Source organism: Orbicella franksi, chromosome 12, assembly GCF_964199315.1.
Source record: "Orbicella franksi chromosome 12, jaOrbFran1.1, whole genome shotgun sequence".
NCBI classification, from domain to species: Eukaryota; Metazoa; Cnidaria; class Anthozoa; order Scleractinia; family Merulinidae; genus Orbicella; species Orbicella franksi.
In genome coordinates, this window is record NC_138156.1 from 7,132,149 (window position 1) to 7,153,378 (window position 21,230).

Sequence of the window (21,230 nt, forward strand, 5' to 3'; positions counted from 1 at the left end):
ATGACAATGAATGAGTTGCCAGTAATCGGATACCCGTGTTTGCGAAAAGAACTCTGGGATCGTCAGGGGGCAAACATTGCAAGTCGCTAGAAGGGAATGTATGGCGAAAAGTTGTTTCGACGCCCAAAAACATGGTTTTGGAGAGAGATCAACGCTTTTTCGCCGTTGTTTTATCGCAAATGGATTTTGGCAATTTTGATACATGGAAAATGTAAGTTTTTGTTTGAATAACCGTGAAATAAGTGAAAAAATTTACCGATAAACTCCCTTCTGCTTGCGTGAGGTTTATTGTGAAATACATTGAAGAGAATATTGAAAATTTCAATACACGCCTGATCTCGAGAGGCTACCCGGAGCAAATGGTAGAAAAGACCCTCCGAGAAGTTAAATATTAAGACAGAAAAGAAGCTCTAAAACACAAATCGAAATTGCAGAATGAACTACTACCCTTTGTGTCGGGCAATTTCACTCAACCGTCGATACCAAACTTTGGAAAGCATAATCACGCACAAATGGCACTTTCAAATACAAATACTCAGAGATGTATTCAAGGAGCTACCCTTGATCTGGTATAGAAATGGAAAATCACTGAAATACGTGCTTGTAAAAGCAAAACAAAGGCTTTGAGCAACACAGTAGCCACACAGCATGAGTCGCGCGGACTCATTTGTCATTAAATCAACCCCTGACAGCACAATGATCGCCACCGGGCTTATTTCCAGTATTATTTGTACGACTGAGCTTTCAAATAAGCCAAAAGTAGCCTGTACACAACTTAAAAGGCTTTACTGGGTTATTCCTCCGTCTCCATTTATACCTAATTAATTTTGTAATATTTTCAGACCATTACGCGATGTAAATTTCACAATAAACCTCACGCAAACAACGGAGTTTATCGATAGATTTTGTCACATATTTCACGGTTATTCAAAGAAAAACTTACATATTCCACATATCAACATTGCCCAAATCCATTTGCGATAAAAACGACGGCGAAAAAGCGTTGATCTCCCTCAAAAATCGTTTTCTTGTACCTCGAAACAACTTTTCGCCATACATTTCCTTCTAGCGACTAGCAATGTTTGCCCCCTGACGATCCCAGAGTTCTTCGCGCAAACACGGGTATCCGATTACTGGCAACTTATTCATTAAATTATTGAAGGGATGGGTGGCCTAGTAGGAATCTTGTCTATACTGAGCCCACGGGAGTGCGGGATGTGTTGTCACCAAAGTAAACCAAGAACGATATGTTCTGCGGCAATGTACGGCGGTAATACTCTGCAAACGCCGAGGAAAGCTTATGCATCATCTAATGGCGGAAATCCAAGTCGCTGAAGGTTGTATGGTTCAGTGAAGGACATTACATATTGTAAAAATCTCTTCAAGAAGGCGAATGGAGAATTGCACACGGCGACCGAGGCTGTGTATGGAAGATCTTTGACTCAACCTTACCTCAGAAAGAAGCGTAGGTCTTGTGAAAGGCGATTAAATAATTCTAGAGAATTCAGGGCGTTTTGATTGATCACTGAAAGCAAAGGTCACTTCGAAAGGAGCGAAAGGTTAAAAAGATCAGTTTAAGTTTCACCGCACCGTCGGCGCCCCGAACTTTGCAGAGCGCGAAGGATAATACAACGAACTCGTCGCGGTATGCATTTCGCCGTAGTTGCTGATAAACTGGATTTATCTTCGACCGAAAGGAGGTTAGAAAAAGAAAAATATAATTTTTATTGTGTCGTTAATAAATTAGTGTACGTGACTCCAACGGTTCGTGACAATTGTGCACATTCTCATTTAATTTTCGACCTTTCTTTACTTCACGCGTTTCTGAGGGGCACTTTTTATGCCGTGTTATTAGAAGAAATGGAAATTATAAGTAGAGTGGAGTCGTTTGATTGTGTTGCAACATATTTTTAGAGATCGTAGGTCTGCATGGTTTCCGCTGTTACCTGCACGTCGCTTCTCAGAGTGACACTTCTGTATGAATTTGCCATGCCATGCTTATACTTTGTTTAGGTTCGTTTCTATTGCAAGATATGTTTTAGGGCTCTGAGTAGCAAAGCAAAGTATTAATAAACGCCGCGGGTAATGGCAGTCGCAGCGCGATACTTCGAATTCGACAAAGCTCAACGCGACAAATTGCTGATTACAGAGGACCCCTCCCTGATGTTCTCAACTGTCAAAGTGGCACGTGACCAGACACCAACCAGGGTCTCTCTAAAAAAAAAAGAAAGAACTTCCCAAAACTGTGGACTGATGACCTTACTGGTGGCTATTACACAAGCTGGCTAGACAAATGTTTATTATCAAAAGGTAAATATTTTATTCCAAAATTCCGCGTTACCCTAAAAATAATAACTCTTTTATTCTGTACAGTGTTATTAATTAACATGGGCAGAATTAACTGCTGTTCTGTTTGGTTATTCTGCTGATTAAATAGCTTGTCTTATAAACTGTAGATCAGTCTTACGCTACGGTCTCTTCCACTATTTTGTCCAACCAAGAAATGTTTTCTTGTTTTCAAGTTAAAATTAAATTGGTTGTTTTATTTCCAACTGATAGCTGAGAAGGCAAATGGCTTGAGGTAGCCTCTTTAATAATGACACGACAAGGTCAACGGCAATGAAACTCGGTGTTCACTTTCCTTGACTACAACTCGTTGGAGCTTCGGTTTATGTTTTTCCAAAAGAACTTCTTACATTCTCTGCGTTTTCACTCTTCAAATGATTGTCAAATCAACACTGACAGTCGATCATGTTATCACGCAGCGCTTTGTTGTTCTCCTGTTAAGTACTTTACACTGCTCTGGTGGCCATTGGAGGAACTTACTTTCTCCAACTCTTTGCGCGGTTTTTGAACGCTGGTAAAACAGCGCATGAACAGATGTAGCCTGCGGCTGACTTGTCGCGCGGCCACGTAAGCCAGTGTACAACCAGCAGCGATTTCTATGGCGCGATGTATCGTTTGGAACGCTAGCCAAGGCCATGGTTCCGGGGTCTTCATACCTTCGTCCTTGTACATGTTATACACGTGAATAATCGAGTACAACTGTAGCGCGCAACTGGCAATTCCCAGAAAAACTGTGATGTAGGTGATCTTGACGAGTTTAGACACGTTCGGTCGATAGGGGCGAGAGCTGGTGGTCCTGCCACGCTGGCTTGCTTGACCGAGGCGAGAAACGTGAGTGTTGTTTTTTTGAACATACTTGACAATCTTCGTGCCACTGTATAAGAAACTTACAGAGAGAATTAAGTTGAGCATGATGTAAAACGACTGGCAGATGATGACGAGTGCTTTCCAGCTGGCGAACAGCGACACCATGACTTCTGCGAAGAACGTTAGGCTGAAATGGAAAATGATAACAGCGGACAAGAACCTGCCACTCTGAAGTTTCTCCGGGTACAGCTTGAGTTTCATCACTTGAAGGAACGCAAGGTGAACCAGTGAAAAAGACGCCGTGATGCACGGTAGGGCGATACCGAACAGTATTCGAGTCAATATCACCGGGCACACGGGCAATAAGTTGCATTGTTCAGACTCGTAGGGATTCACGAGGAGAAACAAACCTCGCGTCAAACCAAAGATGAGCAAAAGGCTTGCTATAACCAGCGCTAAATGTCCCCGTTTTGTCCGCCGTTTAATAATGATAATTTCTATCATGGTTATCAGAGAGTACACAGCGAGAAGGGTGAAAAGTATGCCAAAACCAATCCAGTGCATCTCCCAAGCCCATTGCCATGTTTTCAGCGCAGGGCCCCACTCTGGGACGGGCTCAGCAGCCATAGAAGGGCTTGATGAGGTAGCATGATAGGGCTCCATTTTAGCCATAGGTAGCGCAATCACTTTAGTCCTTTCCCCTGGAAGGAAAATAATTGACAGTACTCGATTTAGGTAATTGCAAAGTCAAAGAGGCTTGGTGCTACCCGAGCTAGCAAGGCGTTACAAATAGGTAGTTAAAAATGATCACAAAATCGAACAAACAAACGTGATTATAAGCCATAAGAAAACATACGAGCAATATGTAATAAATTATATATTACAAAATAGAACGGAAGGAAAGCAGCGGGGAAGGACCAGAAAGGAACCTCGAAGGGGGATCATCTTGGAAGTCGGACATTTCTGAGTGTGTAGCGACAAAGTTGCCAACTCGGATATATTCTACATTTCACAAAACTGGCTTACACCTGTCGGAAACGTCTTGACGAACATGCAAGAATAATTAAGACGTAATCATCGCTACAGTAGTTTTACAACAACGTGTCCAGTAACACTTACGATGCTCACACGATATCGGCCTTACATCGACAGTTCAACGCAAACACTGATGTTTCCTACCTTTAAATGAAGGTTTCAAACTAATAAAATTCCTTCTCAGCATGCCCTGACACGAGAAACGCTAATAGCTTTTTGCTTCCTCCTTCCTTGTTTAACAAGACGAGTCATCTTTAGCGGTTAAAGTGACGTAGAAGTTCTACGGGTGAAGCCACGTAAGAAACCACAAAGCGGAACGCTTTTTGTCCCAAATGTTCAGGAAGATTATTATAACATTTCGCAAGAGGAGGGATTCTTGCTAGACTCGTAGCTAGAAGTAAACTTTTTGTATCTTTCTAGCAATTTCAGCCCTCGTTAGACCACGAGGCTTTTCTCACCTGATTAAATCACTGCTTTTTTGTCGTTGCGTGTTTTCAGGAGAATAAGAAAGGGAAAAAAGAAAACGCACTTCCAAGATCAGACCACAAGACACGCCCCCTCTGAGGCTTGACCATTATTTTTTTTGAGGAGGGAGGGCTGGGCAATTTCCCCCAAAAAAATTCCTGCGCATCAAAAACCGCTGAAAACGAACTGAATCGTTCAAGGGGAGCCATGGGAACAAAAGAATCGAGCAAGTGCTGTCTACTAACCAGGTCCTGTGTTTGACTTAAAAAACTTCTTGCACAAGCTATTCCCCACTAAAAAAAATAATGCACAACCTAAAGGTACGAAAAAAAAAATTCGTGCCCCAGAAAATTGCCCAACCCCAACCCCAACCCCCTGCCCCCTTCCCTCCTGAAAAAATAATAGTCCGCCCTGAATATGTTGCGATCAATTTGTCGTTCTCGTCCCCATGGCTCTTTACGCGAAGGCCCCGCCGGCTAAGAGAAGCGGAAAGGGCTATGGGGACGAGAATGTCTCTTTGTGGGAGAGGAAGATTGCGTGACGAGCCCAGGTCAGCGTAGGAGGCTAGGGCTTGTTGAATATGGAACAAGTCACATGACAGCTAATGTAGGCTTCTACACAATGTACAGAGTTGTATTGAAGACTCAGTGGAAAAATTGCGATAATAAGCATACCTATCCGTAATTGCTGTTTCATTTATAAAGCTGGCTTCATGATAAAATCTTAATTCAGTTGTCGGCTTCTCAAAAGGTATTAATATGGAAAGTGACGAATAATTGATGTAAAATATGAAATCCAATACCCATGGCTAGAAATCCACATTCCATGAAATTAAATGGACGTGAAAAAAAAATACACAACATAAAATTAACCTAACAAAAGATATATTTTGTTGTTCAAGCCCTTAAGCGGCCAAGTAGAGAATTATACCTTTTTGTGAGTGTGAATTATCCAGTGGATTTCTACATAAGTACCTCGAAGAGTTTCAAATGAAATACTGCAGAGTTTTACGCAGCCAGGTTAATTCTGTACACCTAATAGATGAGTAGGAGAGTGCGTCATAAAGGAAAATTTAAACTTTGTTTTGTGTGACGTAAAAATGAGCGAAGTGCATACGGCGGGGCTTTGTCAGGGGTAACAAATGACTTTAACATACGAGAGGCCGTCAAGGGTCGTGTAATAACGGTACTTGAGGACTGAGTGGGAAGGCCAAACAGGAAATTATTAGACCCGTCATGACGTAAGAACAGAACGAAGCGTAACTGACCGTAACAACGCCGGAAAACGGAAGATTTTACGAAAGGTGGCAGACAAACTCAGTCGATCTGTTTATTCATGTGATGTGTGAAAATTTTGATAGTTTTGGTACGGGTTAAGAATTTGTCCTTGCGAAAAAAAAGTGCCCAAATTGTTCCGTCAGTACAAGGTACGTTCTGTTGGCCCTTCAGGCGATGCGATCGTACTTTGAACAACTCGAAAGCTCAAAAACCGGAATCACGTGATCGGAGCGCCGTCCTTGGAGAAAGCGGCGGTGCAGCGCTTGGACTCCGTCTGATTCCGTCTTGCGTCAGAAGTTTATATGAGTGACCCGGTTATCATTCTTAAACTAATAACTCAAATCAAAACTAACCAGAAACTTGCCCTTTATGGTTCAGTTATCACTGTAACATAGCTAGTCTGCGGTCCAACTTATCCGGTGTAGAGTGTCTGTGACGCAGACTAAGAGCTAGCTAGAAAGAGAGTTTTTTTTTCTTTGATGTAGTTAGATTGGCGAACAGCTAACAGCGGCCGGCCTGCAAGTTGCACTCTGTTAGGCAATTGACGTCAATTTGTTCGCGCACAACGTTAATCCGAAAATAAAGAAAATGACAGACTTATATAATTAGAGTAAACTAGCTGATCACAAGGAGCCGATATTGCCGATTTTTTGGACTCCAAAGGGAGACCATTAGAGAAATAAGAAAAACGTTTTGAAAAATATGATAAAGGAAGGAAAAAGGTCAGTATTACATTTGAAAAACACTTAAAGGATTGCGATTTGGAAAATTTAATTGCTACGCAACTGTCGTGAGTATGATTTATGTCTTAATGGATAGTTTGAGCGAACGATTAAGGCGTCTTCCGAAGTTTAAATACATCACTGAGCAGTTTTATAAGAATGTCGCAACTTGTTAGTATTGTGAACCTTTTTTGCATCCCAAGTTGTCGAAGTAACGCAATACATTTATCCATACACCTTGGCTAGTCAACATTCTTGATATCGCACACAACTCCATGCAATATCACTTCTTATTTCCCTCGTCAAGGGGTAAAATATAATTTATAGTAAACAAAAGTAACGTGATCGATACATAAATGCGAAAAAATGTTTAGAATCTAATGAATGAGTTGGGCAAGCACGAAATTGTCAACAAAGCTGGAAACGTCACAAATTTGCCACAATAATACAAGAATGAAATGCCAGGGCAAAAAATCTGGTATCGCCCCTCACGAATAACGCCTTTAAACCCTCGGGAATATAAAACTTATAAAAACAATCATTAAAATTATTAAGAAACTGAGCGGTGTCAATGGATTTGCTGCTGTAGTTTAGTTATCATACATGAAGACTCTGTTATTTGTCTAGTTCATGTGGTGTAGTTCATGTAGTTTCTGTACTTTGTACAGTGAATGCATTATAGTTTGTGCGGTCGTCGTTACTCTTTCGTTGAGTATAAATCAGTTTCAGATGGAGTAGTACTTCTGCACGGTTTGACCAATTAGTCACAATGCCGTCAGTTTCAGTATCTCTCGAGCGGATTGAGTCAGTCCCGTATTTTTATTTGTGTATGGAAGCTCCGGTCGTCTTGAAACATAATGGCGTGGTTTGAATTCACACTGAGCAAAATGCTTGAGGTATTTCGTGCTGTTTTCTCCAGACCAACTGTTGTCGTATGCGTGCAATGTCATTAACCGTGGGCAAATTTAGTTAATCAGTACACTTTCTGACTTTTTATAAATTGTCAACTCGTTATGAAACGCTCTTTCATTAAAACCCCCAAATGTAACTGCGTATGAGAATGTTGGAAAAAGAGTAAGGTCTTACCTCAGTTTTGTCCAAGAGAGGTTCTTTTGCCTTGTCGCATGAGATCACATTTGCCGGTCTTTGAATGTTGTATCAATAGCTAGAAAATGACGCTGAAATGTTTGCAAACATCCAATGATCGCAAATAATCTTTGAGTTTGGTCGTTAGTTAGTCAAATCTTACAAGTCTGCACCTGTCGATGAATATGCAGCTCTATATATGTCTCGTCGATGCATTTAGTGCTCTGTTTTAGTACATCCAGAATGCCTGTTTAATATCGCTGGCTCTTTGAAATGCAATTATCTATGCAAATCCTAGTCCCGCGTTGAATGGGTTCGTTTATGCATCGCTACCCTCTCCAAATAATTTTTCTCTCCAGAGAACCAACGCTTTAGGCAAATTCTCTTTGACAATGCAAGCTTAATTGTGCCGCCTTATTATTCTATTCCTTTCAATCAGCAATCAGTTAGAGTATCACAATGTTTTGTGAAACAACTACAACTGCACATTTTTTTGTTCTTTCTGACTACGAAAACGCGTCCAATTGGTTAACTCGACATGACGAAATGTTCTATATTTGTCGTACGAACTTAGTTATATTGGTTTTTGCATCGTCTCTCACGAAACCAAATACGTTATGGAGGCGGGGTTGCTAACTTTGTATCGAATCCTCTAAGCTTGAAGAAGAAAAAGATAGTTGTGTAAAGTTCGTCTCAAAATTAGTCAATCGCCCGGGCTTTTCAGACGAAATTGTGAGCTCCTGTAATTTCAAAAGACGAGGAGGGATGAAAGTCAAGAACAATTATTTGATATTGTGCAAGAGCTTAATACCATTGTACCGGGTGAAGTAAAAGTAGTTTACAAGATGTATAGTGTGATTTAAAACGAGTATTTAGAAGCTATAAAGAGAATTCAAGGAAGGTTGTTCTTAATTTATTTGCTTCAAGGGGCGCCGCCATGTCGCGGGATAGTATAGCCTTATTTGTTCAGTTTAGATTAGTTGACTATTCAACAAATACACTGCAAAAAGACTTCTAGCTTAGTTCCAATATTTTTGTGGCGTTTCGAGCTGATTTATACATGTAAAAGTGAATGTTGTGGAAAAACTCATTTGATTTCGCTAAGTCCCTTTTTCTTGATATCATCTCCGTTCCGAAAACGCAAAGAACATATTAATATTAAGTTCACTTCTGCAGAAGGATCTAAATAGAAATGTTTCGTCTCTAGGAATGCTAGAAGAATTTTAAAATATACTTTTAAAATCGCTTACTATTTTTAGCAACTATTTAATTCAGCAACCATTTAAAAAGTGAATTTAGCAACTATCTTTATTAGATTTCAGTCAAAAAACTTATAGGCAGCAGCGCGACTTCAGTAATCGTAGTGACATTATAGACAACGAAAGTTGTTCTGTTAAGACAGTTTTCATTGGCCTTCCTTATTTGGGTTATTGTTACTAAAAGAACGCGCGTGGGAAAAATAACAGTCATCCACTCCCTATAAAATATCACTTGGAGTCCGTTGCAGGCGTCTTTCTCAGCTTTTCTGTCTCTCTCCTCCGAAGGGGGTGAGTAGAGGCGCGATGTTAACCCTGCGCCTGCACTCATATCGCTCTGCAGATTCTCCCCACCCGAAAAAAAAAAAACCTCTGAGCCTCGGCGGAGGAGAGAGTTTCTCAGTAGTTTAATCTACTTTTTCTTCGTTATCTGTATACTAAAACATTTAGGATGTAAGCACTACAGACTACAGACTACAGACAACAGCAGAGTGGCCGCGTGGTTAGGGCGTCAGACTTGCTGGAGTCAACCTCGTTCCCAGAGTTTCTCATCTTCCCGCCCCTGGGAACGAGGTTGAGCCGGAGTTGTTTCTTGGTAGACCCTAGTTCAACTCCTCTGTCATGTTTGTAAATGCCCCCCACCATTATAAATTTTTAAGCCTGTTATGGTTATTTGATATTTGTTTCTTTCAGTTTAAGCGACATGCCTGTGAACTAGCTAGGTGTAGGTGAGGTCCATTGTCACATGCAAATTCTGAATACGGTTCTCCATACGTATTTTATTATACTGAAAATGTTTATTATCCAACGGCAGTGAGTATCGTCCAAGTAACAGTACAAATATACAGCGATATTGTACAGTTATTTGCACAGTAGAAAACCTGTTTGCCGTACAGGTCAGCGCGCAGTGTCACACTCTCCCTCTTTCGTTGCTAAATTTATTGACTACAGCAGTTGGATAATAAATCTATTAATAGATGTTTTAGTGTGTAGTATCGCGTTATATTTTAACTCGTCTCGTTGTTTGTATAAAAATATACAGCGATATTACACAGCAAAACCTCTAATAAGATATATTTAACAAAGCAACTGCAGACAATGATCCAGCTGGTATACGTTGGATCAATAGTGATCTAATCGGCTTATGGTAGAAAATAAAAAGCAGCGTAGGATGATTTTTAAAGTTGTATTGCATGCTAAAGTTTCCATACAACGTGCGCTCTAATTGGCTGAAACAGCGTGCTTTATCAGAGAACAGAGCACGGGTTGATGACGGTAAGCTGGCTTTCAAATTTTTGCTTCGGAAATTCGACAAATTTGACCCAAATTAAACATGCCCTGTGACTCAGACAAACGCAATGGAAACGAACTATTTGTCTGTAGTAATTAAAACTATTGCTTCACGGAGACTATTGTTAAAAACAGTAGTGTTAAAACTGTACTAAAATAACAGGTTGCTAGACTCCGACAAAACACGTAGCGAAATAAACAAATTCTCAACCTAGCAAATGCTTCGATAAAAGACATAAAAAGAGAAGAAACATTACGTCTCCTGTTTTCTCCTACACTTCTTTCGTGCTCCACCGCTTCCTGCGTACTTTACAACAGAACAGAGCAGAACAGGCGAGGCTTCTTTATTTGTCAGTTAACTATATTTTCGGCTGACCAAACCATGCTTCTTCAGTTACAACGAGAATTTTACATTGGAAGGGGTGTTTTGTAGTATATTCGCGCAAGAGATTATAATAGTCTTTTGGTTTGCGTAATCATACCGGAAATACGTAAAACTTAACTATAACTGACAGTGTAAATTATAAAATAAGGTAAAATAAAATAATGAAATAAAATAATAACAGGAAATACTCTTTAAAAAATACCACTTTAATGAACACCGCTGAGTTATAGACAACCCTAACACCAAATCTAAACCTACTACAGCCGCAGAACATTTCCTCTCCTCTCCTCTCCTAACCACATTGCTAACATGCAATTAATCCCCATCGAAAAAACCGTTTCAAACCAAGACTCGATCCGCAAGGCCAGGGAAGCTTTTTTAATTAAAAAAGGCAGCACAATTGAACCCGATGGTCTTAACATCTGCGAAGAAACATATTAATAATTTCCTGTTATTATGTTATTTCATTATTTTATCTCACCTTATCTTTGATTTACACTGTCAATTAATTAGTTTAGTTTTACGTATTTCCGGTATTACGATAATCAAGAGATTATGACCAGATCATAATCATTTCTCGCGCAAATATACTACAAAACACCTAGCCTGCGTAGCAGTCTTTTCCGTTTCCTCTGAGCGGGAGAAAGCGAGAGCCAAGGGGAAGTCGCGCGAACGCATGGGGCGAGCTGCCACTATTTTTTTTTGTTACCTCTGTCCCCGTACCCTTGCGCGACTCCTATGCTTGCCTGAAAGAAAACGGAAAAGACTGCTACGCGGGCTACAAAACACCCCTTCCAATGTAAAATTCTCATTGCGCCTGAAGAAGGCGGCTGGTTTGACCAGCCGAAATATAGCCACATCTTAAAAGATCATCCTATGTTGTGTTGGTCTCTGCCTTTACATTGTTTATTATATAACTGAGAAAATTACTTCATTGTGATTGGCTGAGAGCAGACCAATAGGCGATTTGCGTGACAGGGTCATTTGACTTCAACTACCAGAATCCCTTATTTCTTTTTCTTAAGATGACTATTAAACTCTACTGCATGGGACTCTAAAATTAAAAAAAACAACAACAACAAACAAACCAAAACAAAGAAAAACCGATATGAATTTTGGTGGCTTTAGTCAAATGACGCCATCGTGCAAATCTGCCATTTATCGTAAGTGCAAATTAACGCGTGCGCTTTCGTGATTTTCCCAGTTGTATAACCGTACGAAAGCTCGAGCAATGAGGGATTTACACTACTCGAGATATTTGAAAATTCTTTCAATTGCACTCGCATAAAGGCTCGTGCAACTTTGAGAGAGTTTCAAATATCACTCGCAGTGTATATCCATAACTTCACTCGCATTCATAAGATTACCTATACTTATTACACTCCATGGGAGAATTCCTATAAGTGTTATGACCTTCCTGGTTATATAATTGAGCCGGTTAGAACCAGCCATGGAATAATGTTTGCCCGGTTCCTAGGCCTTGATATTTCGCTTCGGTCAATCGTTTTCGGGTGACCTGACAAGGCCGTTCATCTCATCAACTGACCGTGACCAACGGTCAACAACTGGGGCCAAGGCTCGACACCAGCTTCTTTTCCACTACCTTTTTTCAAAGGGGAATGAAAGCTCAAAGGACGCAACTGAGCTCGGCTACTAACCAACACTTATCGTTTCTACTTCTCCGTTTTCTTTGTTTTCTGGACTACGATCACTAGCCTGTTTAACCTTGGCCTTGGTCGACAACCTTAATGGCAGGTTACTAGTGACTGTATTGAAGGCTAAGTTAGCAACATTCAGAGCATTGGTCGCTGATCCGGGCAGTTCAATGCGCATGCGCCTCTGCCTCTCTTCGATGACAGCGCTGACCGAGCAGAGGACACTGGACACGACACACAGCCCCAGGGTGATCAACACGATAGTGAAATTCACAGCAAACGTCTTGCCGTGGTCCGTGGACTGTAACTCGCCGTCGTTAACGACGAAATCGCCGAATCCTATTGTAGAAACACTGATGAGAGTGAAGTAGGTTCCTTCAATGAACGACCAGCCGTCGGTGTGTGACGTCAGAATGGCGCCAAAAATAATCATCAGGATCATTAGAAGGAAGGTAACGATGGTGCTCTTCATTTCAGCGCTCCCCGACACCACCCTACTGAGGCAGGTTTTCTCCATGAAGCGGATGAAGACCCGGATAACTAAGCTCACGTGATTCCCGACACTCAATAACATGATGCCCGCGACTGGTATGGACAGTAGACTGAAGAAAATACAGAACAGCTGGCCTTGCCATGTGTGAGGTGACATGTGGCCATAACCTTAAAAAGAGACAATGAGAAAAACGTAAAGACTCATTGAAGAACTGCTCCACGCTGTAACAAACAACAAAAAAAACTTTTATTTCAACCCATAGTTGGAAATTACAATGTTTTGCTTGAGTGAAAACACATTGCGCATGTTTTTAAATTCTTCCGGCTCGAAAGACCTCTGGGAGATAGCTATTCAGAGATCCGTGATTGGTTGTTACTTGTGCGCGAAAATCCTACAGTAGCCAATCAGCACACGGGCACGAATCTGTAATATTTTGGAGCCGGTTCGAACGCGAGAAAAATTGAATCGGTAAATACATCTGTTTCTTTAGACTCTTTACGCAGACTGACCAAGTACGCAGTCATTCTTGATAGTCAAACATAGCCAGCGCTGCCCGCGATGGAGGTACCGTCAACTGCCGCTTATAAGATCTGGGCTCCAAAAACTTCGTAAAGGGGTTTGAATGGGCTTATAAACGGAGGGCCTTATATCCAGGGGAGCTTATAAGCGGAACAAAAAAAAGAAAATGTTTCAAAATAAGCTACAGCAGTGTTGATTGATTGGTACGTTTTTCGCATATAGATGTTGTTAATGAAGCTGTAAAACGTCATAACAAATCGAATTAATTTCATTTTTAAACAAGAGGGGAGCTTATATCAGAGGGAGCTTGTAAGTGGAACAAAAAAAAAAAAAAGCAGTCAAAACTAGCTACAGAAGTGTTCATTGACTGATACGTTTTCATCTATACGTTTTTAATTAAGCTTTAAAACATCAAAGGGAGGGCTTATAAGCCGGAGAGCTTAAGAACGGCAGTTAACGGTGGGTCAAAATTAATCTGATTCAGCTCACCATTTAGATACTCAGTCTGCTGCAAAACGAAAAAGTAATCTTGATTTTTCTTTAATTTCACCATACCGTTGCGTGTAGCTTCTTTTTTATAAATTGCGCGGCGTCCTCAATTGCTCTACACGACATGACATCATGACATGAAATGATATCTGCATTAATACTGTATTGTGGACATTAACTACTCATTAAAAATAAAGTGTTTCCAACAAGATTTTCCACAAATCAGTGATAACATGAATTTCGGGCGCATTTTCCTCCACCACGCATTTTCAAGCATTCATCGGCTACCACAATTTTTTCATTGTTACGTTAACAAGTCACTGTTCAGGGTTTATTAATTCTAAGGCTTGGAAATCGTCACTTGCACCGGCTAAGATAAAATAAATATCTGATGTCTATACATTTTTTATCGGATTTTACCTAGTTGCAGCAGACTTTTTGTTAATTAACTGCCAGATGTAGGGGCTCCACAAAACAACCCGCTTTTGATGCAGATCTTCTATCGAGGAATATAAAAAATAAGCGATAGTTCCAAGCAACCTTAAGCTGTCTCTGTTACAAGATTGTCTCTGAAATTTCTGAGCCGTAGTGAATTAGTAACACATTTTTTTTTATAGCTTTTTACCACTGTCACTATTCATCTCTGAGAACCCGCGGATATAAGCTGACTGAAAGAGCGACGACTTTCTGAATCTGTTTTTCATTACGCGGTTAAAACGTTAATACTCATTAACACAGCCAGTTTTAAATTCCATTTAGTTAACAAAGTAGGTGACTTAGTCAGACCCCAACATTTGGAATCGCTTTGTTTGTAAGAAACCGAACTCGAGTTTTGAGTGGTTTTTAATTTATTCGTAACATTTTATGTCAATAAGAATTTGTTTTGTCACCATAGGCTGTAATGACAAATCGAGAAACGAAAACTTGGCGCCGCCAAAAAAATAATCGAGTTTCTGATCTGAAAATATATAAGAGATGCATAAAACTAAAATAACACTTTTAATTAGTGATGGTGATTTCCATTCATGTGTTTTAGACAGCAAACATTTACATGTCTAGAAAAATAGAGGTACTTTCACGTAGTTTACCAAATAATGTTACAAATTGAGATGAATTCATATCCCCCGATTAGTCGATACTTTTAAGCCTATACATTAAGAACTGAAAATTGTTTAAAACGTTTCCTTTTACCATACCATTTACCATCTTCTACGGTCACCAAGTTATTTAAAAGAAAATTTTAACAATTCTTACCGATCGTTGTCATAATTGTAAAAGCAAAGAAGACGGAATTGCTATAAGTCCAGCGATTCAATCTTTCAGCTTCTGCCCTCGCGCTTGATTCCTGTTCGAAAGCAGTTTCTAGGAGGTTCATGTCTGTCGGGCTGATATTGTACTTCTCTGCCAAGCTTTCCTTGAGCTTTGTTGCGTCAGATTTCCCTGTAGTGGTTTCCCCCCTTCCTCGCTCCAACTCCATGAAAACTGCCGCTCCAACTAGAAGGACGATAGCATAGATGAGTATTTTAATAACAAGCGATTTTGGCTCAAATTTGATAGTCTCTTCTACATCTGTCATAGTGGAAGCGTATGCAGTGACTACGAAATTTCGATTCTCTACTGCGGAGTCTTCGTTGCAGCTGTTCCAGTTTTTAAGAGATAACGTAACCTTTGATTGGCAGATTATTGAATGGAGGCAATTTACGTTAAGCTAAGCTTCATTTTGAACTTGGCTTCTCCCAGTACCTGTCTGTTTACAAACAATTTGTAAATTAACCAAATCTTCTATGATAATTGACTCGGCCGGATAAAAATCAAGTATTCGTTAAACGGCCTACTATTAAGGGATAATTTTCAACCGACTGATTTTTAATTTGTCTTAACTATAGCAGCGTTTTTGCCGACAAAAACAATCTTTTCTCAATTGACCACAGAACTACTTTGTCACTTTGATTTGCATTGCCGAAGCCACCTGCGGGCATTTTCCGTCTCTGGCTAGTTAACTTAAGTATTTATTCCCTAAGCTGGTAATCACTCTAACAACAAGATTATCGTACCTGTCACTGACATGCACCTTCAGAGAAAGATAAGCGATGATTTTAATTGCAATCAAGCTCGAAATTTTCAACACCGCATTAGCGATTTTGTTTAACTTGAGCCAAGCTATTTGTAGTGTATCGATATTTATATCTAGTAAGGAGCTATTCTGCTGATGATGAATTATTAACGACTCGTTCCCTTGTGTTCGTCATTTTATGTATGGAATCCTCCAATTAATACAGTAAAACCCGGCAGGTATGCTCAATTACCAGCCCCTGTTCGGGAAAGGATACCCCGCTCCTCCCCCGAAGGGGAGGAACATAGATCGGACTCGAGATCGAGGCTAAATAAATTCTTTTCCAAGCGTTGCTCAATTTTTCTCGACAGTTAGAGTATTAGGTCCTATTGCTTCAACCTACAGGACTTTGTCCCCATTCATTCATTTGTTTCTTTGAGAAATCTGAAATTAATGACTTGAAACCCGAAACTAGCAACAATAAATGTTTCTATTGATGTAGCGAAATCAATGTGTAATAACGTACAACAAAGAAACAACTTTAAGTCATTTATTCGCCCAGTGTTGCACACAATGCAGGCTCCCAAAAATACAGACGGTCCTTGTGCTTAAATTGTTACGAAATCAAATAATCATACAAAGCATCTGATTGGCTGAAATCAAACTGGTGATCAAAATAACACGGGCTAGGGCACGTGCAGTATAACGTAACGCAATATCTCTACATCTCCCTCTTTATATAAGATTAAATGCAACGAGAAATAGAAAAGCAAAACAAAAAAACAAAAAAAAAATCTGAAAGTTCAAGTTCAAGGCTCCAATGATAAATGTTCAGTTTACTTTGAGATTACAAGATCACGAGATAATCACGTGATGCAATAGTCTTGTTGCCATACAGGCGGACAACGCCTGCGTTCTGAACGGCATGGTAGCACCTCTACTGGCTCCACTTCAGGTTCGGTGTGAGCCCCACTGTTGAGGTTACGACTGGCTACCAGTGGCTCAGCTGTGTCTTGCTCGGGGATGTGATTGGTCTCTAGCCTCAAGTTCTGGGACTGTTTCGGGAGAGGGTCAGGCAACTCAATTTCCTGTAGGTTACCGGGCGGAAGAACTTCAGGTGTCATTCTCAGTTGTCAACGGTTTCTACGATAGCGTCTCCCACATACCTCGACTTCATAAGACCTGTTTTTCAAAACACGTGTACATGTCCCCAGAGACCATTCCTGTTTTCCGGGGAGTCTCACGCGGATGGCCTGTCCACATCTCAGTGGTTCAAGGGGTCGCGACTTCTTGTTGTACTGACGCACCTGTCGCGATTTGCGATCAGCCAGTCTGGTTGCAGTATCACTGTGACCGGAATGCAGCAGGAGTTTTTCATGTGTAGGGAGCAAGGTTCGAGTACGGCGTCCCATCAACTCCTGAGCCGGTGATGTACCGATCCCTTCTGTTGGTGTGTTGCGCCAATCCAGAAGGGCTAACAGGGGGTCCTGTCCATCTGCCTTTGCTTTCTTCATCAGATTCTTGCAGGTTTTCAAGGCATTTTCTGCACGGCCGTTTGATTGGGGATAACGAGGACTGGAGGTACGATGTTCAAACTGCCACTCGCTCACGAAAGCAGTGAAAGCTGATGACGCAAACTGCGATCCATTGTCGGTGATTAGCACTTCGGGTATCCCATGTCGTGCAAACTGGACTTTACATGCAGCTATCACACTGGCGGACGTTGCCACTTTTACCTCCTGTACTTCAAAGAACCCACTCCAATAGTCCACCAGAAGAAAAAACTGCTGTTGTCCCAGCTCGAACAGATCAGCAGCGAGCATTGACTAAGGGCGTGGCGGTACTGGATAAGGTTGCATGTCTTCACGACACTGATCAAGCTTATGGGATTGGCAGATTGAGCACTTGGAAATAAAATCTTTCACTTCGGCGTTCATGAGTGGCCAGTACAAGACTTCTCTGGCACGACGGAGGTATCCTTCGATTCCAATGTGTGACCTGTGAATTTGCTTCAACATTTCTTTCCTCAGGGATGTAGGTACAACCAGCCGTTCCCCAAGGAATATTAATCCTTTGTCCTCCACGAGTTCGCTTCGCTTGTCATAGTACGGTGTAAGCACCGGATCACACTGTTTCTTTGACGGTGCCCATCCGCTCTTTATTGACGCAATTAGACTTTGCATGACGGCATCATTCGCTGTCTCGCCTCTGAATTCGGCGATTCTGTACGGGGCGATAGAGAGGTTCTCCGAATGGTCAATTTCCTCAATTGAGCAGACGAGACTTGTGTCATGCTGTACAAACTCAGTTGTGTTGCGGTAGGCGCGACTTAAGGCATCGGATATCCAAATGAGTTCTCCTTTCTTGTATTGGACATCCAAAAAATAGTTCTGTAGAGCCATCAGCATCCTCTGAAGCCTTTTTGGCGACTTATGAACTGGCTTGTTGAAGACCGCTTTCAGTGGTTCATGGTCAGACTCGATATGCACACAATCGCGTCCCAGTATGTACTGGTCGAACTTGTTGGCTGACCACACAATTGCTAATAACTCCTTTTCGATTTGTGCGTATCGGGTTTCTGTATCTGTCAGAGCTCTGGACGCATAGGTAATGGGTTGTCCCTTTTGCATAAGAACCGCTCCCAGACCTGTCTCGCTAGCGTCGCATTGGATCGTGACTTCTTCATTGACGTCATAGTATTTCGATACCGGAGCATCGGCCAAGTACTGTTTGATGGTGGTAAATGCTTTCTGGTGTTGCTCAAGCCAGCACCATTCAACGTCCTTGTCATCTAGTCTTCTCAATGGTTCCGTCATGTCAGACAATAGGGGCAAGAATTTGTTCAAATAATTGACCATGCCAAGGAATCTCTTGAGCCCTTTTACGTCACTCGGTGGAGGCATTTCTAAGATGGCTTCCACTTTGGATGGGTCAGCCTTCAGGCCCTCCGGGGTCAGGAGATGGCCCATGAATCGCACTTCAGTTTGGGCTCGCTTGAACTTCGTTTTGGTAAGTTTGAGGTTCCACTCACGGCATTTTTGAAGGAACGCACGTTCATTCTTTTCGAGGCTGGCATTAACCTCTGTATCGGTTGCACCAAAGCCAGCGATGAGAAAATCGTCTGCGATGACTTCAACGGCCTCGAGGTCTTCAACGAACTCGTGCATTCGTCGCTGCCAGACTTCAGGAGCACTGGATATGCCGAAGGGCATACGTGCCCAACGGTAACGTCCGAAAGGCGAGTTGAACGTTGTCAAATAGCTAGAGGTTTCGTCCAGAAGGATTTGGTGGAAACCGTCCTTGGCATCACAGAGCGTAAATTTCTTGGCGCCTGCTAATCGGGATGCGACTTCGTCGATGGTGGGCAGCTGGTAATGTTCTCGACGTATTGCGCGGTTGAGGTCTTTTGGGTCAATACAAATCCGTACCTTGTTCGGTTTCACTATAGCCAGCATGCTGGATACCCGCTGAGTTGGTTCCGTGACTGGCACGAGCACTTTACGTTCAACCAGCTCGTCAAGCTTTTCTTTGATGCGCTGTCGCAGGGCCACTGGCACTCGTCTCGGGGCATGAACACATGGTGGAATGTTTTCGTCAATAACGATTTGGTACTTTCCTGGAAGGGCATCTAATCCCTCGAATACATCTGTGAATTCGTCTTGCAGGGTGGTGGAGGGGGAGTCGACGTGGATTGCCAGAACATCGCAGTTGTGCAGACTTACAAAGCCAAGGCCAACGCTTGTGTTTAATGACAAAATTGGCTGGTAATCGCCATCAATGATGTTAAAATCAAGTGACTTTCGATGTCTTCCAGACCAAACGGGGAGGTTGACTTTGCCGATGATTTTGCGATGTTCTCCTATGTACGAAACGATCTCCTTTTGGCAAGGTTTGAGACGCTGAAGCTGAGTGTCTCCTGTGACCTGTTTGTATATCCAGGCGGGGAGTATGTCACACTGAGATCCGGTGTCAATTTGAAACTGAACCTCTGTCTCAGGTGTAGGCGAAGAGATTTGCAGTTTGATGACAGCCATCCGTGCCTGGGGTTTGTTCTCAGCAATTGAACCGATGTAGTATGGATCTTGTTTCGGATCAGCGGTTTCATGAACAGTCGCGACTCTGTTCCTCCTTCCTCGTGATGAAGCTTGGCATCTATGCGCAAAGTGATTCATTCTTCCACAATACGCTGGGCAGTCGCGTCCATGGAACATTCCACAATTTCCACATTCTTTTCTCGGTGGTCTTCTTGTCTTGTCGTCTTCAGCATGATCTGAGTTTCCGGATTTATTCAATGCGTGGACCAACGTGTCTCCTCCGGTCATTTGTTTTATCTGCTGTTGGGTCTGCTCTGAAGATTTGATTTGGTCCACGGCTTGTTGAAGGGTCAAATCGTTTAAACGGAAGTCTCTCGCGTACGCGATCGTCACGTATGCCCAACACGAGGCGGTCACGCAATATTTCATCTGGCGTAATTGTATCATGTGCACAATTTCTGGCGATCGTTCGCAGCTCTGTAAGGTAGCTGGTAATATTTTCGCCTGGTTCTTGGTTTCTATTGTTAAAACGATAGCGCTCATAGATAACTTGTGTTCTGGGGGCACAGAACTGATCGAACTTCTGCAAAACTAACTCTATGTCATTTTGGTCTTCTCCTTCATTCCACGTGAAGGTGTCGTGGGCTTTGACACCGTCCTCGGCAATGATGCTTAATAGAGTCGAGATGCGAACAACACCTTCTTGTTTGTGCACGCCGGTGGCGATTTCGTAGCGTTTCCATGCTTATTTCCACGATTTCCATGTCGTGGCTAAATTGTCGTCAAAGCTTAGCGCTTTAGGCGGCGGCAAATTTGACGGTGGAACAAAAATCTGTGTCGTACCTGCTTGTACTGCTTGCGCTTGTGCTTGTGCTGGAGGGTCAGGCATCCTTAGGCGTGTGATTAGACCGTCCTACTTCTGACACCATGTAGCGAAATCAATGTGTAATAACGTACAACAAAGAAACAGCTTTAAGTCATTTATTCGCCCAGTGTTGCACACAATGCAGGCTCCCAAAAATACAGACGGTCTTTGTGCTTAAATTGTTACGAAATCAAATAATCATACAAAGCATCTGATTGGCTGAAATCAAACTGGTGATCAAAATAACACGGGATAGGGCACGTGCAGTATAACGTAACGCAATATCTCTACAATTGAATCAGAAGACGCATGCAAAATTAACGACCAAGATCAGAGCAGACCGCCAATTCTCATACGTTTACTTATATACTACCAGGAGTCAATATGTTTACAGACTGTGGACATTTTGAATGCATTTTCCATGATTTATACAAATCATGTGTCCACAGAGCC

General features: G+C 41.8%; 2 protein-coding genes across 3 annotated transcripts; both read right to left on the minus strand.

Moving 5' to 3' along the window:
- Positions 1–2,296: 2,296 nt before the first annotated feature.
- On the minus strand, positions 2,297–7,997 carry LOC145463467 (proline-rich transmembrane protein 4-like). Its single transcript, XM_081447220.1, has 2 exons — positions 7,739–7,997; positions 2,297–3,854 (listed from the first exon to the last, which is right to left on the minus strand). The coding sequence occupies exon 2, from the start codon at positions 3,823–3,825 to the stop codon at positions 2,758–2,760; it is 1,068 nt and encodes a 355-aa protein (XP_081303346.1). The 5' UTR covers positions 3,826–3,854; positions 7,739–7,997; the 3' UTR covers positions 2,297–2,757.
- Positions 7,998–10,423: 2,426 nt separating this feature from the next.
- Positions 10,424–21,084, minus strand: LOC145464341 (potassium channel subfamily K member 9-like). 2 transcript variants are annotated; one of them, XM_081448193.1, is made up of 3 exons: positions 20,756–21,084; positions 15,080–15,319; positions 10,424–12,984 (listed from the first exon to the last, which is right to left on the minus strand). In XM_081448193.1, the coding sequence occupies exons 1-3, from the start codon at positions 20,799–20,801 to the stop codon at positions 12,323–12,325; spliced, it is 948 nt and encodes a 315-aa protein (XP_081304319.1). In that variant the 5' UTR covers positions 20,802–21,084; the 3' UTR covers positions 10,424–12,322. The 2 variants fall into 2 exon arrangements, with proteins under 2 accessions (XP_081304319.1, XP_081304318.1); XM_081448192.1 differs by lacking the exon at positions 20,756–21,084 and having other exon boundaries at positions 15,080–15,457.
- Positions 21,085–21,230: the final 146 nt, after the last annotated feature.

Excerpts from the sequence above, each read along its gene's own strand:
- LOC145464341 (XM_081448192.1), bottom strand. The coding sequence starts at position 15,401 with ATGACAGATGTAGAAGAGACTATCAAATTTGAGCCAAAATCGCTTGTT. Across the intron at positions 12,985-15,079 it reads TACAATTATGACAACGATCG|GTTATGGCCACATGTCACCT; the intron begins GTAAGAATTGTT and ends TCTCTTTTTAAG.
- LOC145463467 (XM_081447220.1), bottom strand. The coding sequence starts at position 3,825 with ATGGCTAAAATGGAGCCCTATCATGCTACCTCATCAAGCCCTTCTATG.